This window comes from Thamnophis elegans, chromosome 4 (genome assembly GCF_009769535.1).
Source record: "Thamnophis elegans isolate rThaEle1 chromosome 4, rThaEle1.pri, whole genome shotgun sequence".
In the NCBI taxonomy this organism is placed as follows: domain Eukaryota; kingdom Metazoa; phylum Chordata; class Lepidosauria; order Squamata; family Colubridae; genus Thamnophis; species Thamnophis elegans.
Genome location: NC_045544.1, coordinates 72,211,570 through 72,235,542, shown reverse-complemented (window position 1 = coordinate 72,235,542; position 23,973 = coordinate 72,211,570). Strand labels below are relative to the sequence as shown.

General features: G+C 37.0%; 1 protein-coding gene across 2 annotated transcripts in view; it reads left to right on the top strand.

Annotated features, from left to right (window-relative positions):
- Nucleotides 1-23,973, top strand: part of SMYD3 (SET and MYND domain containing 3) — a 341,929-nt gene that overhangs the window by 237,454 nt on the left and 80,502 nt on the right. For both annotated transcript variants that reach the window (XM_032217105.1, XM_032217104.1), the window contains exons 6-7: nucleotides 18,072-18,139; nucleotides 21,667-21,769. In XM_032217105.1, the coding sequence (XP_032072996.1) occupies nucleotides 18,072-18,139; nucleotides 21,667-21,769 (171 nt within the window). The remainder of the gene's footprint in view (nucleotides 1-18,071; nucleotides 18,140-21,666; nucleotides 21,770-23,973) is intronic.

Genomic DNA, 23,973 nt, shown 5'->3' with positions numbered 1-23,973 from the left:
CTAATTGTTTTTAAAAGTTCTGCATTACATCTACATCACAGTTCTTATTTCTGAGTCATCATTCACATATTTAGCCCAATAAGAATTTATCTAATGGCTAACAGATGGATTTTCTGCAGTTTCCTTAGGTCAGCTGGGGAGGACAGAACCAGTCTTGGTTGAAGAGTTGAATGATACACTCCTTCCAAAACATCATATAATTCATACCTATCTTACACTCCCATAATACATAAAAGTAGCCTTGTTTAATAAAAAGTTGGTTAGACATTCCATAGAAATTATCTCCCCAGAAAAAAGGTACTCTATAAGAACATTATTATTTCCTACATAGTTTATTTGTATAATAATTTTCTCTTGCTGGCTGTTGGGGTCTGAGAACAAGAAAACAGCTTTTGGCCATGTCGTAATAATTTTCCAAAACTATTACTGAGATTCTTATCCAAAATAAAAAGAAATATGCATCTATATGAGCAACCAATGACATATTGCTGCTACAGGCAGTGCAAAATAAATGGAGTCATCTTTCCACAAACATAAAATAATATCAATTGTCAATGACACTTGATGAAATCATATCAATGTTTATTGTAGTAATGCTTGTAGTACCACATGTTAAAGTAGAGAATTCCTAAACCTTGTATAAACAGGCTAATATTCACTTACAGAAACATAGCAGATTTTAATCTAGACAGATCTTTAGCCCCAGTCCTCTCAGAACGGACAACTTAAAAAAAATACATATTAATTCTTTCAAATGTATTTTTTTAAGTGAAATTATATTTTTAAAAGTGCAAGACAACACATTAATGTCAGCTAGATCCAGCCTTGCCACATCTAGACTGCAATAATCAGATGACTGCTGAATGACAGTAGCCTATTAGTTTTCTAGGCCTCTTTTTTGCTATTTGGTAATGATCTGATGTTTTGCTGCTCAGATATGGTATACCTATATGTGCCCCTCATCAGTGGTGGATCCTGCTGGTTTAACAACTGGTTCAGTGATTGCATGTTTCGCGCATGCGTGCACAGTTTTACCAAAACTTATCTTTCACATAACTTTTTGGGGAGTAACACACCTGAGGCACAGCAATCCTCTCTGCCACGCTAATCAGTTGAGAGGATATAGGTAAGTAAAGCGCAAGGGCAGGTAGGCAGGTCCACCTGATCATTGGAGCAAACTGGTTCGCTCTCAGCTGATTGTCGGAGCTACCGGTTTGCCTGAACTGGTCCGAACCAGCTGAATCCCACCCCTGCCTCTCATGGACAATATTAGAACATAAAAATGCTGGGTTGCTGCAGGCTTTTGTCTTCTGAAGTATTTGGTGCTTAAATATTCCCATTAAGCAATCATTTTAATGAAGAGGATATTTTCACAAAAGGAATATCATGACAGGAGGCTATTATTGTCAGTTGCATAATGCATATGCTCATCAGAGTAAAAATTATTGATTATCCTGACCAGTATGTATTTTAAAACATAAAATTATTTCAGAGTGGCTTGATGATGATGATGATGATGATGATGATGATGATAATAATAATAATAATAATAATAATAATAATAATAATATAATCCATTGGAATTTGTGCAAAAATTATAATATTAAAACAGCAACAAACTGGTGGGAACATCAGCCTGAAAAAGTCACCAAAAATCAGATGGTCAAGATCTTGTGGGATTTCCGTATACAAACCGACAAAATACTGGCACATAATACACCAGACATCACACTGGTTGAGAAAAATAAGGTCACAATCATAGACATCGCAATACCAGGTGATAGCAGGGTCGCCAAGAAGGAACATGAAAACATCGCAAGATACCAGGACTTAAAAATCGAAATTCAACGACTATGGCACAAACCAGCAGTGATAATTCCAGTGGTAATTGGCACACTGGGTGCTATTCCAAAAGCACTGGAATTACATTTAAAACAGTTAAAAATTGACAAAATCACCATCAGTCAAATGCAAAAAGCCGCACTGCTTGGATCTGCATGCATATTACGAAAATACGTTATGATGTCCTAGGCCCCTGGGTGGGGCCCGACTAGTAACCAATGCCAAATCCGGCGAAACAACTGGCCGCTGTGATACAATTGTATAATAATAATAATAACTCACTGCCACATGGTTGGATCATAAAATGCTTAGAAACAACTGGCATTAGCAAAAACATTACATCCTTTACTGAAAAGGTGATGAAACAATGGAGAACTGAGTTGGCAGTAGGGAATGAGATCTGCGGAATGGTTAATATCAAGTGAGGAATTTTCCAGGGTGATTAACTTTCACCTCTTCTCTTCATCATCTCAATGATCCCACTATCAGTAATCTTAAAAAAAATGAAATTAGGCTACCAAACAACCAAAGAAGCTGAAAAAATTTCACATTTACTATATATGGATGATTTGAAACTCTATGGAAAGTCAGAAATATAAATCCAATCATTGACAAACACAGTCCGAGTATTCAGCACCGATATTTCAATGCATTTTGGCATGGAAAAATGTGCCACTGTATCCATAAAAAGGGGCAAAATCACTGCATGTGAGGGAATTGAAATGCCCAATGACCAACTAATTAAATGCAATGAAAATGAAGCCTACAAATACTTAGGCATTCTGCAGTTGGATAACATCAAGCATGGAGAAGTAAAAACTATTGTCAGGCGAGAGTACACCAACAGAATTAGGAAAATTTTGAAATCTAAATTGAATGGTGGAAATATAATCGCCATAAATACCTGGGCAATACCAGTTATAAGATACACAGCTGGTATAGTTAACTGGACACAAGCTTATTTGGACATTTTGGACTGAAAAACCAGGAAACTAATGACAATGCACTACAGTTTACATCCACGTGGTGATACTGATACCTGCCACGAAAATCAGGTGGCAGAGGATTATTACAAGTGAAGCAAACAGTTGAAGAAGAAAAACATGCACTGGCTGATTATTTAAAAGAAAGTCAAGAACATCTATTAATCGAAGTAAAGAACAAAAATCTACTGAAGGCCCAACAGACGAAACAAGAATACAGAAAAGATGTGATAAAATCAAGAATGGAGAGTTGGCAGAACAAAGCACTGCATGGCCAATTTCTGGAAAAAATAAAAGATAAAGTGGACAGTGAACAAACTTGGTTATGGTTAACAACAGGTACATTAGAGAAAGAAACAGAGTCACTAATCCTGGCTGCGCAAGAACAAGCTATCTGCACAAATGCCATTAAGGCCAAAGTCAAAAAATCCTCTGATGATGCCAAATGCAGACTTTGCAAAGAAGCTGATGACTGTTGATCACATACTCAGCTGCTGTAAAAAAATTGTGCAGACTGATTATAAATTGCGGCACAATTCAGTAGCACAAATGATCCATTGGAATTTGTGCAAAAATTATAATATTAAAACAGCAACAAACTGGTGAGAACATCAGCCTGAAAAAGTCACCGAAAATCAGATGGTCAAGATCTTGTGGGATTTCCGTATACAAATGGACAAAATACTGGCACATAATACACCAGACATCACACTGGTTGAGAAAAACAAGGTCACAATCATAGACATCACAATACCAGGTGATAGCAGGGTCGCCGAGAAGGAACATGAAAAAATCGCAAAATACCAGGACTTAAAAATCGAAATTCAACGACTATGGCACAAACCAGCAGTGGTAATTCCAGTGGTAATTGGCACACTGGGTGCTATTCCAAAAGCACTGGAATTACATTTAAAATAGTTAAAAATTGACAAAATCACCATCAGTCAAATGCAAAAAGCCGCACTGCTTGGATCTGCACGTATATTACGAAAATATGTTACGACGTCCTAGGCCCCTGGGTGGGGCCTGACTAGTAACCAATGCCAAATCCGGTGAAACAACTGGCCGCTGTGATACAATTGTATAATAGCAGCAGCAGCAGCAGCAGCAGCAGCAGCAGCAGTAAACATAGTTTAATCCAATGGATAGCAATCGGTTACTAGGTAATCATGAGAGTTTTCTCACACTAAAACTAAGTCATGCCTGAAGGCCTTCCCAAAATTGTTTCTCAAATTTGCTCTTCCATAAATTCTACCTCTGCCTGGTATGTTAGGCTTGCAACTCTGTAGATTCTGACAGTTGTAATCCTGCTGTATCTGAAAGCAACAGGTTGGAAAAGAGCTGATCTTGGCCAAACTCCTGAATTTAGAAGCATTGCTAGAAAATTAATCCATGCTACTGAAAAAGAAAGATAATAATTAACCAGAGAAGCTATTTACTTATTTGAAGTCTGTGCTCAACTCATGTTAAAGGATAATGCTAAGTATGCTGTTCATTGTATGTAGCTAAAAGAATAATGTCATAGATCATTGCTGTCCCATAATACATGTGAGATTCTAGGGTGGAAGGGGAAGCTGTTATGAATTCTTTTAGAGATCAGGAGTGTCTTGCAAGGAAAAGGTAGAATATTAGAAATTGTGAACTTAGCTTTTTGTCATGGTAACATGCTCTTTACTTTATTTATTTTTTTCCATAGGAAGGGTTTGAATAAATCTTATACTGCAATTGCAATTGATACTCTTCAGGAGTTACTCAGTTGATAGATGAAGTCTTTAAAAATGAGACAGTGTAGAATGTTTTCAAATGCAAAATAAATGATTTTGCATACTCTGTAAAGTAGTTCATTACTGGGATGAAAATGTGTTATATTCTCAGATACCCCAGACTCAAAATTTTGGAACAAAAAATCTTTCCTTATATCTTGAAGGGTTTTTAAGGTATGTGAGCTTAGGCTTCTTTTATGGTGAAAGAGTCATATTATCAAAATTATATTGGCATATCAACAAAAGAACACTATCCCTGGACCAGACCGAAGTTCTTTTTAATGCAGTATTTTCTTTTTCATCATGGCCAAACATCTGCCTCTAGTGGTCATATGTATGGAATGGGAGCATAATTATTGTTTCTGCATAACTGATATTTGAAGCATGCTACCCCCTAGCACGGACATAACATTGAGTCATAGCCCTTATAGATCTGTCTTCCAATCTCCTTTTAAAACCATTGAGCAATCTTGCTTGCTTTTGTCTGTTCTAAGCTCTTTGCAATCAGCTTCAATGGATGGCCCCTAATCCTAGTACTTTGAGAGAGAGAAAGACACAATTTTTTCCATGCCATGTATGATTTTATATATCTCATTGGTGTTCTCTGAGCTTGGTTGTTTACTTGCAGACAGATCATTAACCAACTAGGTAATGAATATTGTAATCAGTAATAATGAAATGTCTGCAAGCAAACAATGAACACAAAGAACTCCATAGCTCAAGCCCGAGCTACAAATATTCTCTTCTATTTATGCAACTTAGTTATACCCTTGTTAGGCTGCCTTTAAAAAGAGAAAGAGAGAACGAGGAAGAGAGCAGGCATTTTGCATAAAACAACTGTTTTTTAGCAATCAGACCAAAGCAACTAGATAACACTCCTGTTCCAATATTTTGTAATATGTTAGATTTTATTTTACATTCAAGAGTGATTCTATTTACTCATATTTTGCTTTGTATTATTATACTCCTATTATATCCATGTTTTCAACAAGTACTTTTATTTCCCCATCCTGGCTTAAAAAATTATAGTGGTGGAATAGAAACACCAAATATTTTCTTAAGTTACGGGAACCTTTTTCACAATCTCTTTGTCTCATTTTCCTCTCTTGATTAATATGTCCACATATTAATTTATTTTAAATGCTGGTCCTATTCTTTTCACATGATTCAGAATAGAAATATGTAGACTGTATATCATCATAGGCTAACTAGACTTGGGTTGCTTTGAGACTAAACAAGTCTACTGTTAATAGAATTTCAGAGAAATGAATTTTTTTTAAACTACTGCCCAATGGAAGCAAGATATCTCACAATTCAGAAACTAAACTGTAGATCAAATGTATTTTGGTTTTAGAGAAGCTTCGAGAGCTGATCTGGGATGATAATTATATTCCCAGTTCTTCTTAACTTTCTTAGAATTATTGGCACTGCCATCACTAAAAAGCAGCTTATTTAAATGTAATAGTTCCTGAACTCAGTACAGGCATTTCTTTCTTCATGTATATAAGGACTGAATTTAAAACTAAAAGAGAATCTAAAAACTGAAAGAACCAAGGGGCCCATTTTAGTAGTTTGAGGCCACTGGAATCTGTTCGTTAGAAAAATATGAAACCTGAGTATACTACTTCCCACATTTTTAAGGTTCCCATGCTTATCTGTATCTGTAATAATTACAGTGTGTCTATAACAACTAAGCCTCATACAGAGAATTATTTAAAACATCACATTACTATCTAAATTAAGATAAATTTAAAAGAAAAGAGACAGACAGAAAATGTAAGATGTAAGTGATATCCAAATATCAAGTAACTGGAATTAATACATTTAACCTGCTTCTTGAAGCCCAGAAGGTATGAAAATGCTGTAGAGATCAGAAAGGAGAAAGGACTAAAAATCAGAGCAATAACAGAAAACTATGAAAGTGAGAGGGAAAGGAAATAAAACCCAATTATATAATGAAAAGGTATACAAAAGATTGGTAGGAGAAGGAAATGAAAGGTTGAATGGGAAACTAAAATACTACTAATTACATTTTAATGTATGCTGATTAGTGTACATTCAAAGTGACAATAAAGTTACTCTAAGTTCTAAGTCTACTGTGAAAAACATATAACATTATGCCTTTCCATTCTAAATCTACTATAATAATTCTAAAAACAGTATTACAGCTTCCAATATTTGCTGTGATACCTACTTTATAATTGAAAATAAAATATGAAGAAACTTCAAATACAAAATGTGTAGAATAGGACCAAGTCATAGTATGGAGGGAGGAGGCAGCAAAAGATAAGAGTTTGAAAATGGGCCAAATCTGACCAGAAAACTGGAGAAGGGGGTGAAAAATCTAGGAAAAAATCCTCAAGTATTTACCTATGAAAAAAAAATCCTTGTTCCATTTTTAGCATTTTCCTTCTAACTTCATGGTCATAGATCAGAGGTAGTATTCTACCGGTTTGGACCGGTTCACCTGAACCGGTAGCGGAAATCGCAGGTGGCGCCACCCACCCACGCAGGCTCTATGGCATCCCATTTAGGCCCTTTTTTAGCCAAAAGCACAAAGGTGGAAGGCTACGTGAATACCGCCCCTGTCATAGATGCAACTCACCCTGATCTTCTTAGTTCACATGCACATACAAAAAATGTTGCAGTATTCTGTATGCTTTCCTATTTTGACTATCAGGCTTTATTTGGTGCATAATTAAATTGAACCACTTTTGGCAGGTCTTGGATACACCGGTTATCTGGTATATAGGTTTTTTAAAATGTGCATGTCTGTCTCCCTCCTCCCCATCCTAAACAATTCTACAGGAGAAAAATAGAAACAGGCCTAGTATTGATTTAATGTCATTATAGTTCAGTGTATAACTAATCATCAATGGGGTTTGATTTTGAGAATGAAGAGAGATTCAGATGCATAGTGTATTGTAAAAATGGATTGTATATAACAAACAGCTAAGTAAAAGAAGTACATGATTATGAATAGAATGAATACCAAGTTTTGTTTTGTTTTAAAGAACTGGAAAACATTTTTATGTGTATTGAAAAATGTCACAAAATTAAAAATAAAATAAAAATGATGAGGTAGCATTTAAAATATATAGAGAATACTGTAAATTGTTTCCTTACAGAAGCCACAATTTGCTTTATAATATCTGAGGGATCCAAGAACTACCAAATCAAAAATATAAAATGGATTATGGCTGTTTTTTCCTGCATATTTTAAGCAGTACAGCATACTCAAATAAAACAACATATTAGGAGAATGTGAATCTTATGCAGATGACATAAAGGAGTATAATCAGTCTTTGAGAAATCAGTGAAGGCAGGATACATTTCAGTAGCTGAGAGACTACACTTAAAAAAAAATGGCAGCCAAAGGCTCAGTAAGCAGAACAGAAGGTTTTTGAGGTATTTCATTTGTGGATGCTTGGAGATTTGGGGTTTGGTATATTAAATCTCAATGAAAGTTTATGCAGTAATTTGTCTCATCTTGCCAAAGTTAATGTCTCTGACTCTGGATGGGGCAACGTTCACTTGCACAGATCTGGTGTGCAGTTTGGAAGTCCTTTTTGATACACAGGTCCTGCTGGAAGAGGAGAGGGACAAACATGGCCAGGGGGACTTTTGCACAAATTCATCTTGTGCACCAATTCCTGGACTGGGAGGCCTTCCCCACAATCACTCCTGCCTTAGTCATCTCCCATTTGAATTACAGATAGCCCTCAACTTACAACAGTTCATTTAGTGATTGTTTGAAGTTTCAACAGCACTGAAAAAAAGTGACTTATGATTACTGCTTTTCACAATTACAACCTTTGCAGCATCCCCATGGTCATGTGATCAAAATCCAGATTCTTGCCAATTGTTTCATAGTTATGACTGTTGCAACATCCTGGAGTCATGTGATCACCTTTTGCAATCTTCTTTTGAAGGCAAAGTCAATGGGACATTCATTTAACAGCCAGGTTACTAACTTATCAACTGCAGTGATTCACTTAACAACATGGACAAGAAATATCCTAAAATGGGGAAAACTCACTGAACAAATGTCTCACTTAACAACTGAAATTTTGGGCTAAGGTAATGGTTGTAAGTTGAGGACTACCTGTACTGCAGTGTGCTCTAACTGGGGCTGCCTTGAAGACCATCCAGAAGCTACAATTGGTCCAGAATACAGCAGACGTTTCAGTTTTGAGTGCCCTGTGGTTCACCTGATTAACATTATTGAAACACTGGCTCCCAGTTGCTTTCACATTTACATGGTGTAGGGCTAGGTTATTTTGGGAGTGCTGCTCCCTGAAGGTATTTCCTATTAGGTTAGACAGCGTGGGTGCACTCCAGATCACCTTCTTTAAAAGTTGCCACCGGATGGGACCTTAGACATATTCCTTCTCGGTGGCTTCCAAGTTGTTTTGAACAATGGTGGGTTTCCAATTTTTTTAGTACTGGTTTGCTTGTGCGTGTGTGTGATGCTTTTGCACATACGCCTCCCATTGCCACCACTACCGGTTCACCCAATCTGGGCCGAACCAGCAGAAACCCACCTCTGGTTTCAAACACTCACATCTGAGATCAAACTGATGCCTACCATTTAGCCTTCTGGAGGGCTGAGCCAAGCATTGGACTAGGATGGGGGTTGAGCTGCAAGCAGTGGTGGGATTCAGCCAGTTAATGCCAGTTCGGGAGAACTGGTTGTTAACTTTCTGAGCAGTTTGGCGAACTGGTTGCTGGAAGAAAACACTAGGTCAGAGAACCAGTTGTTAAATTATTTGAATCCCGCCACTGACTGCAAGGATGGATGGCCTGGCACTTGGGGAAAGGTACTTTTGTTTTTAAGCCTGTTTTTCTATGGGTTGTTATGAGCACCATAGAATCACCATTTCAGGTAGACAGCGATATAAGTTCTGTAATGAAGTAAATATTTCCCCACTACTTCAGTGATCTGACTTATAAGTGTTCCAAGAAGTTAAAAAAAATGGGGTTAGAAAAATTAGTGAGGCCCCTGTAATAATCAGAGCCCAATTCCCCATTTTGTGCAGCATATGAGTAATCTCAATTAAAAGTTCAATCTGTATATGTATAACATTTCAATATACAGACAGACCCAAGATAGGAGCTCATGAAATGTAAGATACAAGAGTGCAGAACTGCAAGCTTACCTTCAGGAAGCAATTAATTTCTTTTGCTCTATAAGGGTAAAGGCAATGCTGCATAGAAGGCTCTGCCTTGTTTGCAGATTTTTTTTAATCTACAAAAGAATAAAGTAATTAAAATAAGGTAATTATTAATTAATAAGCTACAGTCAGAAAAGCCAACTGGTAACATTCTTAAATCACAGTTTGTTCTACCTGAATCTCAGCAGGTCCACTTCCCCTTCAGGTAAAAAGAAATGCTTTCAAGAAAAGATCCTTCAGGGTCTTTTCATGTTACGGCTCAAAAAATTTAATCTAACCAGTAGATTGCTTACATCGTTCTTTCTCTTTGTTCTTCTTTTGTGTTCAGTTTCTATTAATATTTCATATTAGTGGTTGGCCACGGCAGCAGTCTTTTGGGACATTGGCAAAGAGGGCAGCTGTAATGTTGTACGATCTGGCTGTAAAGTGGCTCTCGTTTTATGAACCGCAAAACAGTGCTTATACCAGTAAGACATTTGGGTTTGTTCTTCAAAGATTATGTCTAGCCAGATGGTCAGAGAACAAGACTTTAAAGAGAAGTGGACTCTATTCCCCTATCTATCGTAGTACGCTATTATCTCCTTTAAATGTGCCATGTACTATATTCTGTTCTATGGTTGAAGTACTCAGGTTACTCTTCTGTGTGTTGTCTCCCATAATTCTGAACTGCCGAACTACTAGTGTTAAATGCAATTGGACTTTAAACCTGATAAAAACAATATCTGGGTTGTTTTAACTATTTTGCGTGCTTTGTACAAGTTGTATGCACACTTGATGTAGAAGGTTGTATAAATTTGATAAATGTATTTTAAAGTTGAAAAAAAATGAACACACTCTCTAAGTATTTTATTGTATGTTGAAAAAAAAGTAGGAAATGAAAGTCCTTAATGAGTAAGCAAACAATGATACTAGAGATAGATTTTCTATTAATGATACCTTTGGAAATTTAGTAAGATCTAAAATTTTAAATCCCTAGATGTATATAAAGCAAATGGGCAAGTAGAAATAATGAGGAATCAAAAATAAAGAATCCAAGAGAGATGGCTATTTAACCCCACACGTTAAATCTCTGTATAATTCATTCTACTTTGAATATCTTCATAATCTCTGATAATTTCTGCTTTCTTCTCTGAATCTGTTCAGGACTTAGTACTCATAGTAGAGTCTGATCAAAGCAGAAAAGAATCAAACATTTATTTCTCATATTTTGTAAACTATACTTCAATTGTCATAAACTAAATATGTGTGTTTCTCTTTTGCAGTGCTTCACACTGCTAAATAATATTTAGTTTGTGATCAACTACCCTTTCAATACATTATTCATGACCAAATGAATGTTGAATAAATCAAGGACTACATGGAATCTGTTATCTTTATTCTGTTATTTTTTATAATTCTAGTCAGCTTTAGACTTTTAATTCCCCTCTTCTCTCATACTCATTAACAGCTTTGTCCCACACTGAGAAATCTACCTTCTACATTATTGTACTTCTTACATCATCCTGTTGGCCATTTTACTGCTCTATTATTGATTTATTACTTTTCTCTCATACTTTATTACCTTCTTACCTTATTCTCTCTTGCTTCCTCCCCAAAGTCACCTGATTACTTTTCTCAGTGTCTTTTTTCAAGTGTCTAGATGTAATAATAACAGGGGACAGTTGCTGCCCATTTCCTTCTCATAAGTGATAGTCTTTCAGCTTTCATTCTTCTTCTGAAGGTCTCTGGAAATTCTTTCCCTTCACTTCTAGTCTCTGGTATTTCCCAACACTTTCTAGCATAGTCAAAGAATGAGAATAAGAGTCCGTGTTCTCTTGCCTTAGCTTTTGTGGATTCCATTCAACTGCTTTTCACTTCCTTCATGAAGCCTATCTGAATCACATTTTCTCTAGCCCCTCAAAACACCATTCTTAGGTCTGCATAACAAAGTTGTTATGGACATCTCCAAATACCGAAGTCAGATATCTCTCTCTCCATCCAATTGTATTGTGATGAGGAATCCCAACCTACAACATTGCAAAATAACTGACAAAGGACTGACTGACTGATTGAATGACATAGATGAAGGTGAAATCATGATCTCATTTGGAGTCACAGCACTTTTCATTTCGATAGACCCAGAAGTGGCAAAAGAATCCATGACAGCACTACTTCACAGCACATCTGACTTAACCAAATACACCAAGATTGAAATAACCAGAATCATGGACCTAATCAACCTTCACCTGACCACATACTCTCTGTTTACTGGACAAATAAATCAACAAATCATGGGAACATTAATGGAACCACCATTTTCAGGATGTGAGACTGTTAACAAAACACCTTGAATCTACAGCACTCCCATGCATACAGCTCAAAGTTTGGATCTGGTACACAGATGATGCTTTTGTCATAATGAAAAAGGACCAATTAGAGAAAACACATGAAATTATCAATAAAATCTTGAAAGGAATAAAATCACAAGAGAAGAAAATAATAGCAGGCTCTATCCTCATCAGCAGAGGCAGTCAAATTAAAATATGTCTATGATAAAAGTAACCACACCCACCAAGTATTGCAGTGCCAAAGTAACTGCCCACAAGAGAACTGTGTAAGAATACTATTTGAATAAACACAAACACACTGCAGCAACCTTGATTGTCGGAAAAAGGAAACAATGTCTTCCAACAAAATGGATACCCATGCAACTTTATCAAAAAGTGCCATACCGTCGGAAGATGCCATAATTAAAAAGATCTATGAATGTGCAGAAATGGACAGAATGACGGGTTGGTTGAGGGACAAAGGAGAAACGGAACATTATCTTAGCTGGAACTTATGGTGTATGTGGGCGACAAGGAGAATAGCAGGGACTTAAAACGGGGAAAGTTAAATAGCAGTTGTTAACAATGGGAACTAAAAGTGAACATGGGTATTGTAATAGATCCCTGAATTTTGTAACGAGAAGATGCGGCTTAGAGACCAAACAATGAGGAAGGAAAAAAAAAGTTGGGCTGTGAAGGACTGTCATCACGGGGGGGGGGGGGAGAGGGGGGATTGTATGTTTAACATTGTATTTGTATGTTTTACTCTTAAAAAAATGTATAACCAATAAAAATTACTTTAAAAAAAAAAAGTGCCACTCAACCTACCATAGCACAATCAACAAAAGCCATGAAAGATAACACTGCCATGCATCAAAAATATCTTAGAAACCACCAACAGACTATTACAATCACATCACCATAGCACACAAATCAAGACACCCTAAGTAAGCCAAAAGACCCAGCAGCCCCAGAAGAAAAAACAGGAGTCATCTGTAACATACAGTGTAGGACTGTAACAGCCACTATGTAGGACAAACAGGAAGAAGACTAGCAAAGCACATCCATAAACATCAATTAGCAGTTGGAAGACAGGATGAAACTACTTAATTTCACAACACATGGCCAGACTCAACCATAGTTTCAACTAAGAAACTGTGAGTATCCTAGATTAAGCTAAATCCAAAAACATCAGAGAATCAACCTGGCACTCAGACAAATTGGCCATCAACAAGCACAGAAATAAACAACATCTACATACCACTCAAAAGAAACAATGAAAGGGAAAAAAAGACCAAAACTCCTCACCAACAATCAACATCCAGAAGAGCAGAGATTAATTCCAAGATTAACAGTAGACCAACAATCAAGGTAACAATACCCCAATCAAGGAACTATGAATACTAAATAAAGGAATTAATTATGAAAAAAATGTCATTAACCTTAGCTTAAATATAATCTCTCTTTACATGCTAATTAGCAGAATTTTCTTTTCTTTATCCACAGGAGGTATAAATCATTAATAACCCTTCTACTTCAGCCTCCCTTAATAGGTGGCACATTTGCATATCTACCTGGTAGTCCGACATTAAGCTCTAATCTTAACTTTAGCCATCTGCGTATGGATACACTATTCTCTCCTTTGACTTAAAAGATGGGAAGCACATAGATCGATATGCTTTCATTTGCTTATAGCAATGGCAATAGCACTTAGACTTATATACCACTTCATAGTGCTTTTACAGCCTTCTCTAAGCAGTTTACAGAGTCAGCATATCCTCATTTTACCCACCTCGGAAGGATGGAAGGCTGAGTCAACCTTGATCTGGTGATACTGTATTTGAACTGCCAAACTGCAGCTAGCAGTAAGTTGAAGTAGCCTGCAGTACTGCACTCTAACCATTGTGTCACCTTGGCTCTTGCAACTGCTGCACCACCTTGCAACAAATCTTAGAACATAATTTAGTACACAAGTGATGTCAAAACTTTAATAGAATCTATAAGAGTGATGAGATCACAACCTGTCCTGTTCCTCCTGTGAATGTTATGGCGGAACAAATCTGACTTATCCATATCCAAAGCCCATTTCTAAAGCTCATGTTATAGTGAACTCAGGTTAAAAACATAGTTTCCATTCTTGGATTTTGTTGGCTACGTACATTTTACCTTGTTCATAAATTCACACGTGATTTGGGTATCTAGGGAATTCTTTTTTTAACTCTAGCCATGTAGACATATAAATCATGTCCATGTAATGAGAGGCAGCCAGGCAGCAAATATTAAATACAAATCCTTCCTCCTTTCTCTGCCTTGCAGCACAGGTTACACAAGAAAAGTAAGATCTTACCCAGTCAGTTATTTCCTGAAAACCATTTTCCCTTGCTCCCATGGCTTCTCTTGAGTTTTGCCTCCAGTAGTTGATTGAGATAAGATGGCAGTAGCTGCATACTTCTGTCTTATCTCCCTTGTTTGCATCCCCTAGGCACAATGGCAAAGGAGATTGGTTTGAGAAAGTAGATAGCTCTGCCAGAGTGTTTGGCTTCTTTCTTTCTTTTATTAATTAATTTTTATTAAAGAAATGTTTACAGAATAAAAACAATACAAATTTTAAAAAAGAAAATAAACAGAAAGAAAAGAAAATAATTAGTAAATGAGAAAAAAATAAAATGAAAGAGAAAAGGAATAAATACAAGGTTATAAAGGAGTGACCAGCAGTTATAAAGCATTTATATTTTATCCCCTCTCTAAGGTTAGATTGTGGCTTCCTTTTTTCATAGCCTATCTTTTGTAATCATCCAACTCATAAATCACAAGTTCATTTTTTAAAATTTTCAGCAAAAAGCTCATAAATAGTTTACATTTGTTGGCAAATGTAGTTACTGAGAGCTTCTTTTTCTGATCAGTGAAGCAAGCAGGCACCTTATGATCTTACTCACTGAACGTTGCCCCTAGTGAGGGTACTTTGGTGTGTATAGATTAATCAAATTAATCAAAGTGAATAAATTAGTGTATTGGGAAAATACTATGGACATAGTTTACTTAGAGTTCAGTAAGGCATTTGACAAAGTAGACCACAGTTGCCTCCTTGGTAAGATAGAAAAAAATGTTGGAAAGACAGGATCACTACCAGACAGACTTAAAACAGGCTGACCAATCACACTCAGCATGTAATCCTCAATGGAACTACATCTACATGGAAGGAAGCATGAAGTGGAATACCTCAAAGTTTTGTCTTAGGCCCAGTACTCTTCATCACTTCATAAATGATTTGGATGCGGGGATAGAATGGGAACTCATCAAATTTGGAGATGACACCAAGCTGGGGGGAATTGCCAACATCTTAGAAGATAGACTGAAGATTCAGAAGAATCTTGACAGACTTTATTGTTGGGCTCTATCCAACAAGATGCAGTTCAGTGGTGAGAAAAGTAAGATCCTGCACCTAGGCAAGTAAAAATCAAATGCACAGGTATAGAATAGGTGATACTTCGCTCAACAGTAGTGAAAGGAATCTCTGTGTCCTGGTGGACCACCATTAAGTATGAATCAGCAGTCTACTGCAGCTTCCAAAAAAGCCAATGCAATCCTAGGAAGCATCAACACAGGGTTAGCACCAATATCACACAAAGTGATAGTACACTAGGGAGACCACACTTGGAATACTGCATCAATACAAAATGCTGAGGTCCTAGAAAGAGTGCAGAGAAGAGCAACCAAGATGATAAGGAGTCTGGAGACTAAACTGTATGATGAATAGTTAATGAAACTAGGTATGTCTGGCCTATCAAAGAGAAGGATTAGGAGTGCCATGATAGCTGCATCCCAGCGCTTCAGAGGCTGTCTACAAAGGGGGGAACCCAGTCTCCAAAGAATCTGAGGGCAGGACAAGAATTAACAAACTTTTCTGTAACAGCGTTGTTTCCTATGCCATCTATCTGGTAAACTCGCAAGATTCATTTTTTTCGCCATGTACATGTATACATCCAAAGTAGACTGTTGTTTCTCTGTGTCATATAATATATGTGAGTATATGCATAATTTTGTATTTATTTATTTTGTCATGTTTATGTAGTGCATATTGGAGATGGTGACCCTTTGAGAGCTGTTTGCAATGAATTTTCATTTTAATGATACACTGAGGTGAATCCCTACATGCTGGTGTACTGATTAGTGTACATTCAAAGTGACAATAAAGTTAGTCTAAGTCTAAGAAGTAGAAGATCATCAAAGGGAGATCCAATCTAGAACTAAGGATGCATTTCCTGACACTAAAACAACTAGTCTCCAGAAGCTGTGGATGCTTTATAACTGGAGGTTTTGAACAACAGATTGGACAGCCATTTGTTTGGAATGGTATAGGATCTCCTGCTTGAGCAGGGGGTTGGACTAGAAAACCTCCAGGGTCCCTTCCAAGCCTGCTATTCTATGTTATTCTTTGTATCTCCCAATAAACAGAGGATAAGGCTTTCTACTGACAAAGTTGCTTCTTGGTTGGCCAAGCACAATTCTTCCCATTACATCCTCTAGAGGAATTATATGCAGACAGAGTGGAGCTTTCCAGCATTGCCATGCTTCCCTGGGTTTTATTTTTCTCTCTACAAGTGACCTCCTTTCAGACAAGCAAAGAGGCATGCACACAGGAGACAATCATCCTCTCTTCTCTTACTGTTAAAAAGAAACTAGGCTGTAGAAAAAGAGAATGCAGATAGCACCCTCTGCTCAATGACTTGTCACCGCCATGTTTTTCTGTGTAAAGGATTGGTCATAGCAAGAACTGACATTTCATTCTCCTATTTCCTTCTGGGCAACAGCATGTAGGGATTCACCTCAGTGTATCAAATCTACCATAGTGTGCCATTCTGAGTGAGCATAAGAAACCTACAAAGAACAATCTTCCTCTATGTGGTCAGTCTCTCCGCCTACCATAAGGACTAAGCAGATGATGGTTATAATATTTCCAAATGCACATTTTCCTCCTCTTTCTGCCAGAGTAGCATCAACACAATATGTTTTTTGTCCAAGATAAAGGACAAGCTTTTGATTCCTATAATGCCACTGTGTGCTAGTTCAACCCTATTCAACTCTGCTGAGAGTATCATTGGATGTATTTATGTGTAGCAGGCTACTTTAAAGGAAGGATGAATAGGCCACCAACAACATTCAAACAACTACTGCAGTACTCCCCTCAAGGCTCCCTGGCATATTCTGCTTCTGTCAATCACTCCGTGCTAGCCTGCAGCATTTTATCTGCTTATGTATAATAATGATTTTGAGAAAATGAAGGTATATATTTTTTCACCTCTCCTCCTGGGTTTCTTCGGAATTTGAGAAAAAAATGAAAACTTTTCTCCCATCTGCAATGAGCTGTTCATCTGTGTTCTGAACAGCAAAGTCAATATTTTTGTAACCAATATTTTTACTGCTTAAAATGAAAAAATCAGAGTTCACAAGTCTTGTCTGGAATTATGTTTCCAATAGCAGTCAGAGAAACATAATTAAGATGTATAGCTTTGATAAATGATAGGGATTGTCTGAATGGGTTAACTAGTGACATACTAATTAATGCAATTTAAGAAGAAAACAGAGTGTGTTTGTGTATATGTATGTGTGTGTGTGTGTATACACTTATCCATTTAAATTAACTGCTGCCAAAGCATTTGAAATTACACTGAGGGCAGATTTTATTTTAATTTATGATTAATATAATTTTGCAAGCATTCATAAACTAAAAATATTTCTGTACTTTTTACATTAAAACTAATAAATTAATTTTCAGCATGTCAATGGAGACACTAGGATTTCTGTTTCTAACTGGATTATTATAAAATCCGTGTCTCTGCTTCATATATTGTAATATGAAAGGGTGTTATTTATGTTGGGGATAAATATTATGATTGGCTTTTGTCTTAGCTGCCTTCTCTTTAAACAATGCTTTCATTAGGTTAAGGCATTTCTACATTATTCTGATAAATCTAATCATAGATTTTAACTTTATTTTTACAGGTGACCAGTAACTGTTTCAGCATAAGCAATGGAGAAATGCAAGATGTTGCTGTTGGACTTTATCCCAGGTACAGTGGACAAGCATTACTTTTGTGGTTCTAATGGTATCAATCTTTTTTTCTCTGTGTGTGTCTCTCTCTCTTTCTCTCCAGCTCTCCAGCTGAAATGTCATGTTCTACAAATACATTAAGAAATTTAACTAATATAAAACTGAATGTATGGCACTACAGTCGCTGAATTGACAGCATGTAGTGGAAATGGGGGTATGATAATTTTGAGAGTAGATTGCGTATGTCAAATGAGGCAGAATTGCATAAAAGAAGTGTGCAAATCCCGAGCACAAGAGGGCTGAGGCCAGGGGTGAAATCCAGCAGGTTCTGACAGATTCTGGAGAACCAGTAACGGAAATTTTGAGAGGAGAACCAGAAAATTTGAGGAGAACCAGCAAATACCACCTCTGACTGGCCCCAGAGTGGGGTGGGAATGGAGATTTTGCAGTATCCTTCCCCTGCCATGCCCACCAAGCCATGCCCACAGAACCGGTAGTAAAAAAAAAATGAATTTCACCACTGGCTAAGGCCAAGATAGAAAATGACCACTAGAGCAAAAGTTGGTCAACCCAGTGAAAACCTCAACCTTCATTTTGTTTTGCCACTTTGGCTGATTTTGGTTTTATATTACGATCCAGCTATTCTGACAGTGAATGAGAAAAGCTTTTCACCAGAGACTGCTCCTGTTTACCCTTGACTGGCATGATCAGGTTGCAGTCTAAAATCTTTAATTTAATGATATTAATTACAATTAATAAAATTACTCCCCACATATTCCTTTACATTAGAAATTACAAATGCATGGCAAATTTTGGAAAGGCAATCAAATCTATATACTTTCCTTTGATTTTGACTTTCAGTTGTCTTTTTCTTCTGGAGCAGTTTCTTTTTTTCTTGTCAATCATGTCCAATTTTTGGAGATTACCTGGACAACTCCATGGAGTTTTCTTGGCAAGGTTTTTCAGAAGTGATTTGCCATTGTCTCCTTCCTAAGGTTGAAAGAAAGTAACTGGCCCAAGTCACCCACCTGGCTTTGTACACAAGGCTGGACTAGAACTCATGGTCTTCTGGTTTCTAGCCTGATGTCTTAATCCTTAAACCAAACTAGCTCTTTTTGCAGTATTAAATTGTATATTTTTCCCTATGTTTAGCTGCATTCTATTCCAGAAATTTACAGATTTCCAGGAAGCATGGCTACAGCTCATTCAGCAGCGCTTTATAACTGTTTAGCAGCTATAAAGAGTTCTGGATGAAGAAGCCAGACTGTCTACTCATGCTCTGTTGAGCTTCTACTAATAGATAACAAGAAGAGTCGAATAGCTGTTTCTTTTTGTCAGGCTCCCGTAGTAATGGGAGGCAGCAACAGTTTTTCTCAGCTTTTTGGAAAGGCTTCAGGATAGGCTAAAGCAGAAAGAGTTGCAGCAGGGGTGGGTTGCTGCCAGTTTTATTACCAGTTCACAACCTGCACGCAGCACGCACATGCACTGTTCAATGTAAATTGTTTTTCGCTCATGTGCAGAACAATTTACAGTGAACTGTGCATGCGCAGTCACTAAAAATCAAAATGGTGGTGGCAAGGGAACTGGTTCGGGGGCATGGCAGGCCTGGGTCACTGCCAATTCTGCAACCCAGGACTGAATAACACTATCGGTTCGACTAAACTGGGCTGAACTGGGAGCAACCCACCTCTGGGTTGCAGATAGGGGCCTATGGGCTGAAAATATAATGAAAGCAGCAGCAATGTAAGGAAGCATCCACAGATGTGGAGAAAGAAAGAGAGCTCAAAATGAAGCACCTGGCAAATAAAAGAGATTATCTGTGAGAATCACTCTGATGAATAAAAATTGAACACCTTCCTTCTACCTTATATTCTGCAACAGTAATATTCTGGCCTGTGAGGTCCTAGAAATTGTAATTTTCCAGGATGCCTGAGTTCTTCTAATAAATGTAGCATGTCCTGAAATGCATTTTTCCAGAATCCCTTAGGACTTATTATGCTGCTGATCAACCTTTCTCTGGATTTCCCCAAAATCACTACTGACAGTTGAAAATGAATGGGACAACTAAGAAATATACCACTCTTATTTTTGACTTTGAGTGGAGGCAGTAAAACCCCAATGGTCTTATGATGATATCAGGACAATGGTAAAAATTAAATTTTTGAATTGCACTCAGAGAAAGAAAGGGGGGAAAACTATTCCCTTATTCACATTTTACAATTCAGATCCAGATTTTAAAGATAATTTCAATATCCATTATCAAACAGCTAGCTTTACTATTCTTGTGTTTATTGTTTTTATTTATTTATGTATCCAATTTCTATAGCTGCCCATCTCAGTCAATGATCCTGGGCAACTTTCAATTATAAAAAAATAAAAATGAGGTGTCCTTGATGCTCTCTGAGCTTGGTTGTTTTCTTGCAGCTGTTTTATTACCCAAAATAGGCAACATCATCAGTACTAGTAAGGAGTGGGGTTTGGTCACAAGTTATATTCTAGTGCTCTGCCCTGTCATTGTTGGTGGGAATGGTCCTGTTGATTCTTAGGTTTGACTGTTTATTGTTAGCTTTGGCAGTTCCTTAATTGGGGGTATTGTTTGTTTCTTAATTGTTGGTCAAATGTTAATCTTGGTGTTAATCCATGCTTATCTGGGTGTTGATTGATGGAAAAGTGTCCTGATACTTTTGGTTGGTTGATTGTTTTTTTTTTTAATGGTGTGCGGAATTTGTCTATGTGTCTGTTGTTGGCCAGTTTGTCAGAGTACCAGGCTTCTAGGAGTTCTGTAACATTTTGGACTTGGCTTGATCTAGGATAGTCACAGTTTTCCAGTTGAAACCACAGTTAATCCTCTCCATTGTGTTGTGAAATTAAGAAGTTTGCATCATGTCTTCTGACAGCTAGTTGATGTTCACAGATGTGCTGCTAATCTTCTGTCTGTCTGTCCTACATAGTGATTTTTGCAGTCATTACACCAGAGGTGTCAAACTTACATCGTCACGACGGCGTCAGATGACGTATTGGGACTTTTGGCCAGCACATGACGCATCCAGCCCAAGCGCCAGGAGTTTGACAGCCCTGCCTTACACTCTTTGTTGTAGAAGTCTATCCATGTGTTTTCATCTAGAAACAAAAGGCATCAAGCCCATTCTATCCCATAGAATGAACAAAAAACCCACAATGATTTGTGGCTTATATTTTATGATGAAGATAATTGGAATTCTTTCTTAACAACTTCTATAGTTTATTTATATTTAAAATGTAGTTAAATTTATTGACATTTAAATTTTATTTAGTAGAGACCTGGATGTAGAGATATCTCTGCCTTGTATTGTGATAATTTTATTGTGCTTCTTTTATGCTTTTCTTTATTGTTATCCACTCAGAATCACTAACTTAAGGTGGGCAACCTCGTGAATCAATCAATCTTTGAGTCCCTCCCTATGCAATTTTTATATCAACCTGAGAGATACTAAGCTAGATAGATTTGTAGAATAAATAGTTTCCTGTATATCTATTCCTTACCTGGATTTTGTTTTTCTTCATTAGCATGTCCTTGTTGAACAACAGTTGTGATCCTAATTGTGTGGTCATCTTTGAGGGTCCCCAACTCCACCTTCGGTCCGTTCGGGAAATGCAATTGGGAGAAGAGGTAATTAATTTGTTGTTTCTTCTGTCCCAGAAACCTGCAGATTGAATATCTTGATAATATATTGATGTTGTTTTTATTTCATAGCTTTCAGGAACAACATAACAAAATAAATCTTTTCTTCAAATAGTATGCTCCCCTCATCATTGCAGTGATGCTTATAAACAAAACCAAAGAAAAACTACATGTGGGTGGAATTCAACATGCAGTAAATCACTTCCACTGTAAGCATTTGTCAGACTAAAGCCATGTTGAAGCAGTAAACCTTTCCTGCAAGGAACGTATGAGGCAAAAGTTGTTTTCTCGTACATTTTATTTAAAAAGAATTACCCTTCTAAATGATTTGTGTTTTTGTCAGAGAATTTTTCACACCATTTTCTTTTCCTTTTTTTAAAGATAGTCATATCGAATGACCTGATTTTATGAACAAAATAGAATATGGTGTCTGTTTCTCTCCCTGTGTGTGTCTTTTTCTCTGTGTTATCTGGCAGCCTGTTTCTAATTAAGAGGCTCCTTGAGTTTCAAATCTAATCCAAATTATACTGAAACAATTATACCACCTTAATCCAGCAGCATTATAAAACTTCATTTTTTCTCTGGCTTTTTTTTCTATATTCCTCTCCAGTGTTAGCTTTGGCAAGAGGGAAAAGAGGCAAAGAATATAATGTAGGGACCGAAAACATTGGTTACTTTGAGATAGGATTAAATTTACAGGTAATTTTGCTGATTTTATAGTTCTACAGTTCTGTTCATTTTAGAAAGCAGCTTATCGGAATCTCTTGATGTGCTGGATTAAAGTTCCTGTAGCAGGTAGAGGAAGACTGGTATATCGGCATTTTTAGCATATACTATTCATATATATATAGCTAAAAATAATTAGATTATACTGTAAAGCTTGAGAATTTCAAAGCTAACAGCGTAGAATTAAAACCTATTAAATAAAGCTTGTCACATTTCATACCTTTAAATGAATAGTCTCTTTGAATCATCAGAGCTGACAGCCTCATACAAGAAGTTCACCACCAAACCACTTATGATTAACCCTTTTCTAGCAAGAAAAGTGCCATCATTTTTTTAAAAAAAACTATATAAGACCTAAAGCAGACCCTGGAAGCATTCTATTTTATAAAATTGAATCATATTAGCACTGCAAATAATTTCCTGGTCTTCTAAAGAAATGGACCTCACAACAGAAATATTTATGAAGGATGATAGTAGTTGATTTCCTAAGTTGTAAGCATACAATTAACAACTTTAATCAGGATTTTATTCACCTATAAAAGAGTGGGCAATCTGTGACCTCAGAAGCATTTGGTCTTCAGCCTAATTAGAGAAGATTTTTCTCATAATATATTCAATCCTCTGGCAAAAGTAATCCATAGGGGATTTACCGTATTTATCGGCGTATAACACGCACCAGCGTATAACACGCACCCCCCATTTTAACACAAAAATTTGAGTAAAAATTTTTTTCATTAAAAATAAATGACTTGGAAGCTCGGAACTTAATGTTGGATTAAAATTTATAACATTAGAACATGAATTATAACATTAACTCCTCTTAAAAGGCAAATATGAAATGAAAAAAACACCTCTTTGAGCAAAAAAACTTAATCAGAATCACTGCTTTTTGGAAAACCAAAAACCTCTTCCTCATCTTCACTCTCTCCCTCTTTTTTCCCTTCCTTCCCCCTTCCTCTTGCCTATCAACTTCATCCTCTTTGTCTTTCTGCTCTTTCCCTCTCTTCCCCTTTTCTTCCTACCTCCTTCCTTCTCCCTCCCTTCTTCTTTTTCTTCCTTTCTTCTTCCATCTTCCTCCTTCTCCTTCCATTCTTTCTCCTTCCATCCATCTTTTCTCCTTCCATCTTCTCCCCCCCTCCCTTCTTCTTTTCCTCCCCCCTCCCTCCTTCCTTCCTCTCCTTCCCTTTCTCACACACAGGAAGGGGAGGGGGGCTATCTAGTCGCTTTCACAGCATAATTTCTTTATCTAACTTTTAAAAAACAGTGTGCAAATCAAACGAGATTTTCGTAACCTGCGAAGCACCAAGTTATATTATGTTGTTACAAATTCGCAGCTACTCCATTCTTTCTGATAGGGAACTACATTTCCCAAGATGCCTCAGGTCCTCAAAGCGCTGAACGCAGCTTTGCAATTGACTCCAGCGAGGCCTGGCAGCCGCCGGCTGGGGTGGTTGTCAGGGCGATGC